At 38.0% G+C, this 16,124-nt stretch overlaps 1 protein-coding gene across 1 annotated transcript; it reads right to left on the bottom strand.

Annotated features, from left to right (window-relative positions):
- On the bottom strand, positions 1 to 12,275 carry ctsba (cathepsin Ba). Its single transcript, XM_042496843.1, has 11 exons — positions 12,158 to 12,275; positions 6,485 to 6,612; positions 6,311 to 6,396; positions 6,006 to 6,120; positions 4,959 to 5,074; positions 4,270 to 4,355; positions 4,034 to 4,180; positions 3,074 to 3,190; positions 2,714 to 2,842; positions 1,138 to 1,220; positions 1 to 841 (listed from the first exon to the last, which is right to left on the bottom strand). The coding sequence occupies exons 2-10, from the start codon at positions 6,605 to 6,607 to the stop codon at positions 1,147 to 1,149; spliced, it is 993 nt and encodes a 330-aa protein (XP_042352777.1). The 5' UTR covers positions 6,608 to 6,612; positions 12,158 to 12,275; the 3' UTR covers positions 1 to 841; positions 1,138 to 1,146.
- Between the last annotated feature and the right edge of the window lie 3,849 nt (positions 12,276 to 16,124).

Here is a 16,124-nt window from a genome sequence, read left to right as displayed (position 1 = left end):
TTGGATACCAAATATTGTTTTATTTAATTCAGAACATAACAGCTGTGTCAATATTTTTGATCAATAAAGGCAGACAATAAAAACATCCCCATATCAACCATATTAAAAAAAGTTCAAGTTCTCATCTGACACTCACAATTCAAAACACTAACAGACACCAATCTCAGGGACTACATACTGACATTATGGAGTGGCATTTGTGGCACTGAGAAATCATATTTAATAAGAATATCAGATATAAAAGCTGTGGTCATTGAAAATTTGACTTTTAAAGAAACTGACCCTCTCTGCTGTGTTGGGAAGAGTCTCATAATTTCTCTCAGTAATGGGCGGTGTTGCTCTAAGACGGCCCACACTTTGCACCAATGCAGAAAAAAGTGATGATGGGGGATAAATTAAATTCTACAGCAGTGACTCTCTGCTTAAAGTCACCTTGGGTAAAATTAAATGTACACCTGTGTCTTCTGTGCAACTTTTTGATTGACTGTCCTGTAAGAGGTGAAGGAAGAAGACCTTGCGACAGCTCATTCTCTCACACACACACACACACACACACACACACACACACACACACACACACACAAAAAAAAACACCTTTCCATTCTACAATGGGGGGATTAGAGCTCAGGCACATACTCCATCTGCTAATCCATCTGAATGAGCTGAAGGTTGCTCTTGAGTTTCTTTCTGTCTGCTGTCAAACTAAAACCACATGCCATGAGTGCAAAGTGATCAGTGGGCTTGAACAAAGGAGGACTAAAAGCTGTCAAACGAGTTCTCGAGCAGAAAGTTGAGTGTGTCTCCCTCTAGTGATTATGTAATTGTCACTGCAGCTCAAAACCTAAAAGAGAAAAACAGTCATTAAGGCACAAACTTCAAGTTACATTCATAATTTTAAACTTTTTTCAGGATTTCCGAAAAACACTAGACTCTCAGAGCTTCCAGGGTGGCACAGAGTTGACAGTTAATTTAGAGCCATGAGGCTTGTGCACAAAAACTAATGTATGTACTCCAGCGTGCCATATTATTTTATTTGGGAGGTTTCAACAGAATGGCCGAGTTGTAATGTACAGGGACACAGTAAACAGCTTTTTGTTATGCAATTATTAGCCATTATATGTTGTTTTGTTGTCTCACCTTAACCGTTTATTTGGGGATCCCAGCCACAACCTCAGACTCAATACCACAGTGATCCGATCCACGCAGGAACTTAAAGAACCCTGAAGACCAGAAATAAACCAGAGGATAGTTTACACACTGAAAACAACAGCTTTGACTCAACACCAGTAACTGCATATTTAAGAGTATAAAATATCTTGATATGTGAAGTGTGAGAACATAAAGTATGTGCATTTGTGTCTCATATTTAGAACAACTGCCAAGTATACACAGTACAACAGGCCAATCAGATTGTCAGACCACGGCCCAGAACCAACTGACAAGTGGCCCAGCTGGCATAAATCTCACACACCAGTATGACAAACTGTGTAGACTACATGTTATGTTTGACAATAGCTAACCAGTGAGCCATCTTGATTCCCTCTCTTCTCTGTTGTTAAGTACCGGTTGGGTAGCATGTACAGATCGGTATGGTGATGCTGCTAATCATATCTTTCATGTGACATTTTCTCACGTGAAGTTGTTCCAAACATACTAAGCAGCTTTTCAAAAAAAAATCGGAAATGCAGTCAAACGATACATCTCGTGTCTTTCCCTAAACACTTACACTTGACCTCAATGGAAAACGTCATTAGGTGACGTGTGTGTGTGTGTGTGTGTGTGTGTGTGTGTGTGTGGTGAGGAAGAAAAATAGAGTGTGTTTTGGTTACTTTTATTGCCACTGGTTATGGTTCTGTGCATTGATAGCTATTTTTTAATTCTTTTTCATCACATTGTGATGTGCCTGAGTTAGATGTGTGACCATTTTTTTTTATTTCAAAAGTTAAACAACAAACAAAAAGCTTTTTTTTACTACATTAATTTGCATTCATTTAAAATTTGGCAGAACCAAAACAAAGTGTCTGCAGGCATCAGACACATAATTTTAATGCTTGCAAGACCTTTTCAAGATTATTATAACCAAATTTAAGACAGATTTTTGGACAAATTGTCTTTTTCTTATTCAAGCACACGTAAGTATAAAGGTAAACATATATAAGTGCTCCATCGCAAAGGTAGGTTTATGTAGCAATGTGGTTATTATAGTGAGTAAAAGGTTTGTGGAAATTAAGATCTCACAAATTTAAATTTAAGACTATTTAAAAACACTTTTTTTTTGGACATGCAGACACCCCTTAAAAATTTGAATTTAAAATCATGCCCAACTGAATTTGTAACTGATTAGCACTGCAGTTCAAGGAGTTTTAGATGGCAGAGCATGATAGATCGTTGATTTACTGGTATTTAACCCGATGCAGACAAGTATTCATATCATTTTATTCAACATAGCTATACCACAAGCAAAAACAGTATTGTCTAAAATGTAGTTGTATATCCATGTTAAGGATGGGTATGAAAAGTTGACACGATTCAGGATGTTGATTCAACAATGTGGTCATCTGAGGCTTCAGTGTGATGTATGACTGTTTGACACTGAAGAGTCTGTAATATTCCATTTCCTTCATACATGTAAATAGGGGCGCTACCATTTATAATCAAGAGTGACTTTCATATAAATGTTGGTTAAAAGTAGTAAAATATGCGATTTTCTCACCGTTATCGCCCCAGTCAGTGTTCCAGGAGTTGGCACAGAGCCAGTAGGGAACGCCATCTTCCTCTCCCCAGCCCAGGATCTTGATGGCGTGGCCCCCAACAGCAGATCCAGACACATGCTGATACACACCTGGAGACAAGACGAATAAGACAAGGTCAGGAACACAACAGAGAGGAGGGGCAGCGAGAGTTTTAGTTCGAGTGTGTGAGAGGATGTCAGAAACAACATTTTAAAGAACCACTGAGCAAAACGTCCAGTCAGCGTTTACCCTGTGCTGCTCAACAGGTCGTGAGTGCACAAGTACTCAGTACTGTGTGTGTTTATACTGCATTCATCTGTTAATAGTGCTTCTGTTCTTACCAGTCTTGTACAGCACAAAGTCTTCATAGACGGTAAAGGCTCCCTCTACTGGGCCATTCTTGTATATCTCACTCTGGATCTGCTCTTCATCTGACGGCACGCTGTAAGACGTTTTACCTGCAACACACTTCGAGTTAGGACCCTGTGCATACACAGCTGTATTTACCAAGATCAGGCTCATCTTAGGACATCGACATGATGCACACGGCAGTTACAAGAGTGATTGATGGGGCATGACTGAATACATACATAAACGGTTTGTCTTTGTTAAAGATCAACAAATACTATGCATGTGTCTCTCTCAGTGTAAAGGTTGCATGCTAGTGATGGATTAATAACATTTTGACGAGTGATTCTAGATATAATGATACTTAAAACTGTAACTTGCTGATTAACCAGAATTTTTAAAATATATAAAAGTATATAAAAAAGTAAACACTCTCAATTATCACCTATGACCTACTAGAAGTGTGTGGTGGTGTATTTATCCGTAGAGACCCTGCCCTCTGCCTGTATTTTCATCTTATTTTTATGTTTGGCACATTTACGGGCAAAGCAGGTGAGGTCAGAACTTTTTTTAAAGGTAGTGAGTAAGTTCAGGACTGCAAGCAGCAGGTATTCAAGAGGAAGCTACAAAAATCTTAGACACAGCGCCTAAAAAAATGTAAACATAGCAAAGCAAAATGCTAAGTGGAGAAAGCTGGGTTTGGATTTTGTGGATGATAATGTTTACCAACAAGCTGACATTTCTTGCTTTGTATATCTTTATTATAATACAACTAGCTGAAGTGAGAAACCTCTTCCCTGGAAAATCTCAGGGCCAAAGAGAAACACAGTTCAAATTTTAAATTTAATTTCTTATTTTACATACTAAATATTCTTGCGTGTGCAAAGACAGAGCTAATATTAGCATGCTTAACTCTGGATACGTCCAAAACATTCATTTATGCCTTTTCTTACCATAGTGTTTGTCCTGCTTGTAGCTGGGTGTGAAACCAGGTTCACATTTGCTGACGCACTCAGGTGTGTCTCCACCCTCGCCAGTGCAGGGGGGTCTGCTGCCATTCACATGGTGTTCACAGGGAGGGATAGTGTACGGCCGGCAACCTGTAGACACAAAGATAGAGAGACAAAAAATAAGGACCATAAATACCATACATGCAAATTACTGTGAGAGTCTCACACACAAAACTCACCGATGTGGGAGTCATAGAGACCTCCAGAGACCAGTCCCTCGTTGGTCCAGTACTCCCAGGCAGCTGATGGGTAACCACCGTTACATCTAAAAAGAGAGAAAAAAAAACAGAAAAGTTTTATAAAATATATCCAGTTTGACAGAAAATCACTATGCATTCCCTGACTTAAACTCCAAATGTTCACACTGTGCAACATCAGAGAGACCCAGCCTTTTTTCTCTCCCTATACCAACTCTGAATCCCACCTCTTAATGCTGCGTCTGCTGACACCAAGAAAGAATCCATTAACAGTCCTTGCTTTAAAATATGCACACCTTATTGCATGGGTCTGACCAGAATCAACTTATGTATGGTTGCACTGAGGCCACTGTATTTCCTGTGGATCACTCATGTGACGGCAGACACCTGATCTGCTCAAAGTGGTCAGTTTCACCACAGATGCCAATTCTGCGCATTGGATCAGTGCATTCCTATACATTTCTGGGCCATCTTCTTATCAGATCATTCACTGGAGAGCTTGTGTTGAGTCAGTTCATTTGCTCTCCCATTTAATGCCCAGTGATCAAAATTTCAAACCTTATGGTTTGCTACTGAGCTCTGATTTAAAGGTACTCATACAGTAGGTCACTGAAGTTATCTACTGTGGGAATCTGAAGTAGTGAAAATTTTCACACATTACTGTCTCTCACCCCATGCCACAGCTGTCACAGCAGGACAGCAGGTCCTCTGCAGAGATCTCCACGCTGACCTTGGCATTGCTATGGATACACAACCGGTCGGACATGGCCTCTGTAGCGCCAAACGCCTGCAGACAGAAAAACAACAACAAGCCTCAGACATATATGTAAGGTTTGGGACTGGTTCTTCCTAATCTGAATTAAATGAATGCTTCATCCCCAAAATGACCATTTGTAAATGGATTAGTCGTGCTGTGTTACCTTAAATGTGTGAAATAAAGTTTGGGTTTTTTTTCCTTCTCTGAAAACCTAATAGAAAGCGGCAAACATCGATTTGCTGGGTATGCAGTTAAACAACAGCAAAACTATATCAAAACATCAGTTTACCAACTCTCATGCAAAGAGTGCAGTTCAGCTCAGTACTTCCCAAACATGTGTATTTTCACTAAAACCTAAGTATTTTAAATTGAACTTAAAGTGAAACCTATATATCTCTCTTGAAAGCCAGAGTCCAAAGATGGTTTTCAGCAAAAAAGACATTTGTGTGGGTGGTGGATATATGACACTTGGATTATACTTCACAAGTTGTGTGAGAGGTTTTTTTTGTTTGTTTGTTTTTCTTGTTGTTTTTTCGCTTTTGTTAAACTTGGTCTCCAATCAATCAATGACTCAATATGTTTGCCGTTTCTATGGAGGATTGCAGAATACGGTTTGTAATGATAGCTTTCTTCATGAATTGAAGGTAACACGGCATGACTGTCTGATTTACAAATGGACATTTTGTAGGCGAAGTATTCCCTTAAGAATTAAAAGGACAGAGGGTGTTGTCTGTTCAAAGCAAGTTTGTGATTTGGGTGTGTGTACAGTGTAAAGAAAATGGACTTAATTTTCAGTGGTAAAGGTGAATGCCAAATTTTAGCATTTGTGATCCTTCAACACATGCCACAATCAAAAAGAAATTTTCCTCAATAATCTGTTCTTTAAAAAAAAATAAAAAAATGAAAGTTGAACACTCGTTAAATGTAGTCACATCTTTTGAGTAGTGAGTTTTTATCTCACCCAGCAAGATCCACAGGAGCCCTGGTCTCTGATCTCCTTCAGAGTGGGACAGTTGGGCCACTGCTCTCTGGAGTCAAAGTTTTTAGGCAGCTTGATGTCTCCAGAATACTGAACCCTGTAAAGGAAAACAGTGTAAGAGACTCAAGTATTACTGTGCGTTACTACGACTTACAGCTACAGAGTAAGCAAGCTTGATGTAATTTTCTATTTTGTAATCAACAGTTGGGGAACAAAGTTTTGGACCATGATACTGAAACTACTGCTAATCTGAAGTGCATCTCCTAGGTTTTACAAATGAGACTCACATAAGTGGCAATTTGGGTCCCTTCAGCATCGTACCGCAGAGTTTCTGGACATAACTGAAGTCGACATTATGGAAGTTGTGACCAGCCTGTAGGAAAGACGAGGCATTAAATCAAACAGAACTGCACACAAAAGTTCAAGGTAAGAAAAACATTTTTGAAAAATCAAAAACTCACCCTCCAGGTAGTGTTCAACTTATTGATGTAGTTGACCATCTCACTGGACAGTGGTTTGAGGTGGGGTCTGGCCAGGCTCACTGACAAGCTGGCAGCCAATAACAGTAGGGCTGCACGCCACATTTTGCCTGAAAAATAAAAAGAATTAAGAGGACAAGTCTACTCGTTATTCACACTGCGAAATTACATATGAGCCATGGAAATTTCATTGAATAAATACATTCATTATTCTGATCGCTAAACCTTACCATGATTACAAAACCTTAAATCTAACTAACACCAAGTGTATCAATTCCAGGCAAAACATGGATTTTGAGTTCCCTTAACTTTAAAGTAGCTGTGTGTAAGATTTAGGGAGATTTAGAGGCATCTAGCAGTGACGACTGCAGATTGCAACCAGTTCTCTCAGCTAAGATTCATCTGTGTTCATTGTGCAGGAGGTTTTAACCAGGAGCCAAGTTATCCACAAATCTCCAAAACAAATAGATCAGGTGGTTTAAACCCATAAAAACACTGAATAAAGCCATTTTGCATTACAAATCAGTTTCTCCGACTTTGTTCCTCATGTTGGAGACAGGCAGCTCGCCCACTACCTGCTGATGTGTGTTCAGCTTTTTTCTCTGATAATTTAAGATCCAGACGTTCAAGAGGTTTTTTACGGGAGTGGAATTATCCACAGAGGTCGCCACCTTTTCAAAACAATTACACCTGGTGAATTCAAATGTTAAAAACACTAAAGTGTAAAAGTGTTTTTCTGAAGCTGCTCTTTGCAAATGGGTTTCTAACTACAGTGGCTGAAGTAAAAACACAAAAAGCTCTATCTAGAGCCACTTTTTTTGGTTTGTACATTCTGGGCTACTGTAGAGACATAGCGGTGAACGTGGTGATCTTCAGAAACGACCCACTCCCTATGTAGACATAAACGGCTCATTCTGAGGTAACAAATAACACAATTATTCTTATTTTCAGGTTATTATACACTAAAGAATATGTCTGCCATTATATCCCCCTACATCCTATGCACTGGAAGTGGTGACGGCTTAAGGGTTAACAATGTATCACAAGAAAGCTACAAAAAAATGTGATACTGAACCAGAAGTGACCATTCATACGGTAGTCTAGGTCATGAAGTTAACTGAAAACACTGAATAAAAATGAGGGGATCTAGAATAAATGCACAGTTAATGAACTCTGGAGAAAGTCTTCGGTCCACATTAAGCAATACAGGCCTGAGACAATGCAATTCTGTGTTTAAACACACTAACATACGCCTGTTAATCTTGAGCCCTGAAACTAGGCTGAAAACGTTCATAGCTGACTAGACATTGTCATTCTGGTTGCAGCTACAAGTGGAACGTGCATACAGAGAGCAGAGAAAAACCTCTTATCCTCAGTCATGCTCATCAGAGATCTTTCCAGTGGTTAAACCAGCTGCATCAGCAGGCAAACGAGTACAATAAACAGTCCTGAGCTTTCAACCAGTACTTTACATTAAATCTACATTGTACATGTACATGTACACGCAAGAAAATGACTCAAGACTTTAACTAGATGGACTGGGTTTCAGTTCCCATGTTAAAAAAGCACCAAGAATAATACTTCCTCATAACTCTTCAAGCAAGAGAAAGCACCTCCAACAATGCAAATGTGCACTCTTTGAATTTCTAGATAAAAGCAAACCCCAAGTCAGGGTTGGGGGATTCATCGAGTTTATTGTGAATTACAATTTTGACTTTAAACGATTATGAAAACAAGACAATTGAGCTAAAAGGATTATTGTGCTGCATTCAGTTTTGCAATCCCACTTTGTCCTGTTTATTAAGTCCAGCGCACCCTTTCCTCTTGCAGCTGTGCACTATTGCTCCTCCCACAAAGCCCTAACTTTTACTTTTTCAGTTGAATTATATTAAGTTCGAGAGAACGAACTTTTACAAACAAAAGTTTTTTCAAAGTGCAAAAATGCATGATGTTTCCAAAGTCAATGAGTAACTGAGTAAAGTAATAATGATCCCAGTATTGAGCAAAATAATCATGATTATTATTTGTGCCATGATCGAGCAGCTCTACCCCAAATCCGCCCTCAAATGCTACATCAGACCGCCTTATCAGAGGTGAAATGCACTGGTGCAACTTGATATCATCTCCAGACAACGACCCACGAGAGACCATAATAAAACCTATTAAATAGAAGCATGCTCCGGATAAGCAGGACGTCATCAGTCCAGAAAAATCAATAGCAGTGCAGACACTGTGCCTCCTCATAAATGTGATGAGAGGAAACAACATGCAGCTTCAAATTCTTATTGAGGGACGACAGATGATGTTAGCTTAAGACCTAAACAGTAGGAGAGGAAAACAAATGCCTTTTGATATATAAAGACACAAGAAATGCTAATGAATGATTTTTTCTTTGACAGACAAAGATTCTGTTACTATTTGCCAAATTATGTTTCAAGATTATCCAACACTAAATCTGAATCATTTTGTTGCCAAACACAATTTTACGCGGGCTTGAGTAGGAGCTTATTAGACTTACAGACCCCGTGTGCGTACTCTGCCACACAGGTTTCTCTGGAAAACAAGAGCCTGTCTTGTTAGTCTGTAAAATCAGCACACACGTGTAGGCATGTCCTGTTTGTATTATGTGGAAAGCAGAAGAGAATCCAAAGAAAACGTTACAGAGAGAGAGCGAGGGAGAGAGAAAATATGAGTTCCAGTGAAACTGATATAATATCACATGACTGAGGTCAATGAAATATCACGAGTAAAAAGTACACAGCAGGAAGTAGGAATAGAAAAATTCCCCTTTACAGAAAAACATCTGCTTCCTGAAATCACACTGAAGTATCACGTGATATACTCCACTTTTCTCCTTAAATCGAGCCCAGTGCTCAACTTAAATGCCACAGGAAATTGTGTATCATAGTCTAGTCATGTGCGAAAACTGTCATGTCTTCCATGGTTGTGGAGAGACTTCAATGAGTCCTTCAGCTGTTGGGGGCGAGTAGGTTAGCTTTCGCTCTATTGCATGTGCTGTAAATAACTTGTATCACTTCAGTAAGTGTGAAACATCTATATCATGTGCAAGCTATCAAATGTGTGCAAAATATGGAAACTTAAAAAAAAAAAAAACAACAACTAGACAATCAGTGCCCCTTTAGACCACAAGAATAAAACAAATTACAAGAGAGATTTATTTTTTAGTGGTTCAAACACACACACACACACAAACTGCCTTGTCACTATCACACTCACTTAAATGTAATTTGGGGAAGTGAACCTTCAGCCTGCTGACCTGACTGAAAGGAATCAGTCTGTCAATAACTTTCAACACAGTTATCATAGAGCAAGACTCCCAAAGGTTACATTATCTTGCTGAGTCATAGTGGAGGACTGCGAGGCCTTTCTTCTGCAACTCTTGTATCTTCAAAATGTCAAATTCACTGAAAAAAAAACAGCCCCACTTTAAACTTTTGTGCCTAGTCAATGCTAACCAACAGATTTTTGAAAACAGAGTTGTTAAAATGTTCCACTATGTGGGAGATAAGATCAAGACAGGAGCAGGTGAGTCAGCACCAAAGCCACAGAGACAATACATCACCTCCTTTCTAACAACCAGTGACCTTCACATAAGTCCTAAAACACTGGGTTCAACTAGAGGAAATGTTTAAACATTGTGTTGAGCTACTCTGTCTCTTCTCTATCTCAATGTTTTCTACACTTGATAAAACAGCGCAGATCATTATGAGTATAGTTAGTTTACATCTGAAGAAAAAGACTTTAAAATCAAGTTTTGCACAACAAATCTGCAGGAGTGGGATCTTAAAAAAATAATGTACTGTGGTTCTTTAACCAAGAAGGTAATTTTAATTTACTTACTTACTGCTCAAGCAACAAAGAAAACTTGTATTTCCACTTATAGATTGAAACTGTTAAATAGTCTGAACAGGGAGCTACAGGAATGTGCAAACAATATCCAGTTAAAGAACAATTTGAAAAACATGATTTTCACAAAGTATATGGACGTGGAAGGGCTTTTTCAGACACCAGGTGTTATATAGATTAATATGGAAATGGGAATGTGTTTGTGTGTATATGTAGATAACTATGATACATTTCATATGTATAAATTGGTATAGGAAGATAATACATGAAGAGACACATTTTGTTAATTTTTTAATAAGGAAGATGGGGTAGGATTACATAAGTTTAGACACATGGTATCTGATAAAACTTGGATATTTAAATATAAAATAGGTGGAACAAATCAATATTCTGCAATGTTCCCCTCGTGCTGTAATCTCTGGGTATTGAGCACAAAGACCGGAAAAGTGTCATGATACTGAACGAGAAAGGAATTTCTTAAACATGAAAAGTATCTCACATAAAACTTTCATCTTGTCTGCAAATATGAATCCACACAGTTTGATGCATCTGTCATGCTTTACTGTAAATCTGGTGAGTTTTCTCTATTAGTCTACTCACTAGGGGTCAACCAATATTGTTTTTCAGAGCCAATACCAGTTATTAGTAGTAAACAAGGCTGATAACTGATATTTGGAACCGATAGCCTATGCATTCACAATTTACAGTTGTATTGAATTCCGGATTTAACAAACTCAAAACTTTGTTTAATGCCTTTGGCAAATGTTTAATCAAAACTGAATCTTTCAACATCATATACAAAAATTCCCAGCAGCTTTTTTTATCAAGTCAAGTGAAAATTTGAATAAATATGAATGAATAAAAATAGCTCCCTGAGGTTTTACAAAGTTAAAGTTCCTCACTTTCTTTGCACTTTAATTAATTTTATCAGCAGTCATACAAATAAATCAAATAGATAAGCGAAATGCCAAATATCTGGCCCAATAATCAGCCAGGCCGATAAACTTCTACTTCTGACAGATAAAGCTCATTTCCTCATTCCTTGTAACAATGCAGAGGGCCTGCTGATAAATGTACAAACTTCCCGTTGCCATGTTTTATCCTCTTTCTTTTGCACAGTATGAACTGTAAATAGTGTTATAGTGAAGTCTATGGTTATTTTACACAAACACAAATCAGTTCATTAAAAGCTCTTCTCTGATGCTCTGTTGAATCAGACACGTTTATAACTGTAACTGTATATAACTCAGCGCCTTTCTTTTGTCTGATAATAGCAGAGGACAGAGTTTCTGCCTCAATGGGGCATAAAAACTAGTTTCACTTTCCATTTCCCTATTGTTGTAGGCGTCACACAATATAAAAAAAAGCCTGATTGTTCAGTATTACCTTTCATATTAATTTAAACTTCAGGTTTTATGTTCTTTTCTCTCTTTAAATGTGGTGCTCCTGACACGATTTAACTCATCATGTCGCTGTGTCAAATTTGCCACACCTGCTTTCCAACGTTTATCTTATCACCTGTGACCATGAAGTCCAAAATGGGTCAAACCACAACAACCACCATTTTAACTATGAAAACAAAGAGGACTTTCACTGCTTTTTTTGTATTAAATGAGTCAGTCGGCCCATCAATAGTAACTGAACATACTATTTATTTGTAGTTTACGTACAGATTTAGCTAACATTAGCCGATAACTGCTAACTCACCGTGTAAACAATCTGTGACTAACGTCTGATAAACCGGAAACTAAAAGGCTGAGGACAAAGCAGTAAATGCAAATCATTTACCTTAAGCTTGTTGGTCAGTTGTCAGTGTAAACTTTATATCTTCAGCTCCAGTTTCCTCCTCTGTGTGTCTCCCAAACTAGTTGACCAGCAGAGTGACTGAGAATCGGTCCTCAGTGCATTTTTATCACCGGGACCACGTGAGCCCGGTCACATGAACGCAGCTCATGTGATCTGTAACGAAACCACACGGTCACCACAACCCTTCCCTTTTTGGTCCAGTCTGTAGGTGTTTGGGTTGATAAGATCAGATATGTTTCCTTTAAAGACGTACAAACGCCTGAATCTGGATTTAGCCGGTGAAACACACTTAATGGAGTGGTGCAGCAGATCTGCACCGCCTCCATCTGACCGCTAGTTGGTGCTAAAACTCACCCTCTCTGTCACCACTGTACCTCATAGACTGTACATAAATTATATACAAATTTATAAAGTCTCTGATTTACTCTCAATGAACTCAGGAAAACTGTCTTTGATGTTTACTTTTTGTTCAAAAATCCTCATCACTGAACTATATTTTTAGTACTGTCATTGAAAATGACAACTGATATCAGTAACACGCATGGATGGGTTATTTTATGGGCCCACCAGGCCCAAGCGTCAGGGGTCTCCCTGGCCATCACCTGCAAATGTCATTTGTAGAGATACATACTGACCGAGTAGAGGTTTAAAATGACCACCAAAACATGCAAAACAATGACTTAAAGATGCAAAACAGCTGCATAGAAATATAAAGAGACTCACAGCCGCTACAGAAAGAGACAAAACAAGCATGGGTTTTACATAGGCTCTTCAGTTTTGTCCCACAGCACTTTAGGTTGATTGTTGACTGTAAATTAGAGCGTGGTTGTCTGTCTGTGTGTCAGCCCTGTGATTGCTTGGTGACGTGTCCAGGGTGCATCCTTTACCCCGCCTCCACCCAATAACTGACCCCTGCAAGTGTAATTGTAAATGCAGGAAAATAAGTGTCAGTGAATTGTTGCAGTTGTCATTGGATGAGTTATGAGACAGCAAACCTGAGATACAGATGCATTTGACAGAGCCATTTGACTTTTCAGTGTGAAATGATAGGCCTGTTTAGCAATGACAGTCAATGACAAAAGTGGTCCAAAATCTTGGAATATGAGAAATGTACATATATTATTATCGTTTTACTGAATATTACTGATACCTTTAAATTAATTAGAAAAGGTAATCACGTACAAGTCCAATAATTTTTTTATTGTCATTCTAAAGTGCTTCTTATTTGTTTCCGGGCTATAATGTCTCTGAAATATCTTGGCACAGTTCAAGCCCAAATGTCACTGTTACAACATTTGCCAAAATACTGTTCTAATGATGTTTTTCTGACGTAAAGTTGAACATGTTAAACCATCAAGAAATTAAAAGTGACACAAAGCAATTTTTGTGCATCATGTTATATTTATTTTATTCAAATACTCGAGCAGGTGAATTTTCTGTTACCTTGGCCTCTCTAAAAGAGATTTTTTTTTTTATCTAAAATGGACTTTCTGGTAAAATAAAATAAATAAATAATGAAGAGGACCTGAAAAAAAACACAGCACAGTATGCTGGTATTTGGTAATTTTTTGGTTATCTGTGACTTTTATTTTTTCAAATTGTATTCTTTTGTGAAGTAACTTGTGACTGGTGAATGATGGTGACAAGTTTTTCTTGCTGTACCGTGCTGCGGATCACTGACCACAGAGAACTTGCTGATCGTCCAGCTGTTTTCTCTTCCCTTTATGTGTCTGTCATCTGACATTCAAAATGATGAGATGGGAAAAATAATGTAAGCACAGCACAGAGAGTTTAATCATTGTTTTACCAAGAAAGTTGCACAAGAGCAGTAAAGCACAAGTAACCAACAACCCTTTATTTCAGCAGGTGAACTAATCAAAATTACACTCTTAAACTATTATTTAACTCAATGAAATTAGTTCACTGTGTTGGAAATGTTTTGTAACAACCTTGCTTGGAAATATTGAAATACACACTACATTACTCCACTGTCTGTCTCCGTACTTCATAAACCTTTTTTTCATAATTTTTGTACATCTCCATACTCTCGTTATACTCTCATTACTTTTTATATTCATTTATAAATGTGTGTGTGACCAATTGCACATATAGTTTTAAAGCTTATGGCCTTTTAATGTTTTAGCTTTGTGATTAACAATGATGTTTTCGCATTTGTTGTTCCTCCCATTTACTGTGGGTTTATTTGTTGATCTGGGTGATGAACTACCGCATACATTTATCCTTGTAGGGATTAATAAAGTTGCATTGGATTTACGTAATTAAATCACAATAATAACTAAACCAATAAGAGGCTTAGGGTAATGTTTTTTACCTAATCTTGGTTCAAGGATCAAGATCGTCATCATTTCAGCTTATGTTTTGTTTGTCTTCAATTTAACCTTTATTTAAATTCCGTCATGGCCGGTCCCAAACCCGGATGAGAAAGTAGGAGGGTTGGGCGTATACATATTAAAACACTGGCTGGATTCTTTCATGTACATTAAGGTGCTATATAGCACCACTGCCACACAAAGATTAAGCCCCAGTGTGGTTCCTTAGAGGTTCTCGACTGGTTCTTCAGCTTAATTTAGTCAAGTTTACTGAGGATAGAATAAAAATATTACATTAAAATAGACTACAGATTGCATATTTTTAGAGAATAACACACTGAAGGGATGGTTCTGAACCTTTTTCCCCCACGGTTTGAAAAAAGTTACCTAATATGTGTGAAGCATTTAGTACAGGATTCTAAAACTTTTAAGCCAACATTTAGAAATAAATTATGTATTATCATTCATATTTTAAGTAAAAGTATCATTTAGAAGCATATCCACATTACTAGCATCAGACAACAGCCCCCAGCATCAAAGATTTAAACAATATAGCATGTAGCATGTTCCAGGTTGAAGGGGGAAAGAGGGGCCTTACTAGCAAAATTATGGTGCTGACAGTGCAAAATTCTATTTTATATTGTATTTTGTACAGAAAATGTCTGTACAGAAAACCTGGGACCACATAGACAGCACAGGAACACTTAACATGATGTACAGAAGAGGTTAATGCTGCAGGTCCCTCGAGCAGGTTAATCAGCCCTGTGATGATGTCAACAGTAAAGTTCATTGTGATGTTACACCGGTCATTTTTCAGTGACAATACTGAACTCACAATGCATTTATTACTGCATCATTCACACTGTCATTGTGCATTTCCACCTGTCTGTGTCCAAAGCTCATAAACATATCCAGGTGTCACTGATTGTAAATAAATGAAGGATGATAAAATACAGTGTGGCACTCTGAGCTTCAATCATGACTAATGACTTTATTTTGTCACATCAAAAGCACAGTAACTGACTCACCACCACCAGCAACAAATGCTCTGTTGAAATCCTTGTAGAGATGAGGTGATACATGTTGATAAATGGAGGCCGCCCCATGAAAAAGTGACGTTACACTCAATCAGCAAACTAATTTCAGTCCGTCAATGAAAATATGATACTGCCTCTAAACAATTTCACATGTGAAACTTCAGCACACAACCATGACACACTGCACCGTGGCTGTCCACACAATTCATAACAGTAAATGTGACCAAATATAAAAGAAGGAACTTTTAAAAAAAAAAAAATACAAAATGAGACAAACAAGCAAATATTTTACACACACCAGGCACACAAAGCAAAGCATATTGTTCTAATATAAAGCAATACACACTATAAGACAAGCATGGCAGCTGAAGCTGTCTGTCTACAAGGCAAAGCACTGATTCATGGTGATCGAGCCAAGGCATCATCTAAAGCATGTGCGTAGATATTTTTTAATTAGTGCACTATTATACATTTCATTAGCTGGCTTATTGCTGTTGCACATACATTCTAGCATGTGTGTGTTAACTACTATAACGTGTGTGTGCATGTGTAGTTACAGCGAGTGCTTTCTTCCTCTACAGC

The sequence above is a fragment of the Plectropomus leopardus genome, chromosome 1 (genome assembly GCF_008729295.1).
Source record: "Plectropomus leopardus isolate mb chromosome 1, YSFRI_Pleo_2.0, whole genome shotgun sequence".
NCBI lineage: Eukaryota > Metazoa > Chordata > Actinopteri > Perciformes > Serranidae > Plectropomus > Plectropomus leopardus.
The sequence above is the reverse complement of the archived record's forward strand: the minus strand, read 5'-3'. Positions and strand labels throughout refer to the sequence as shown.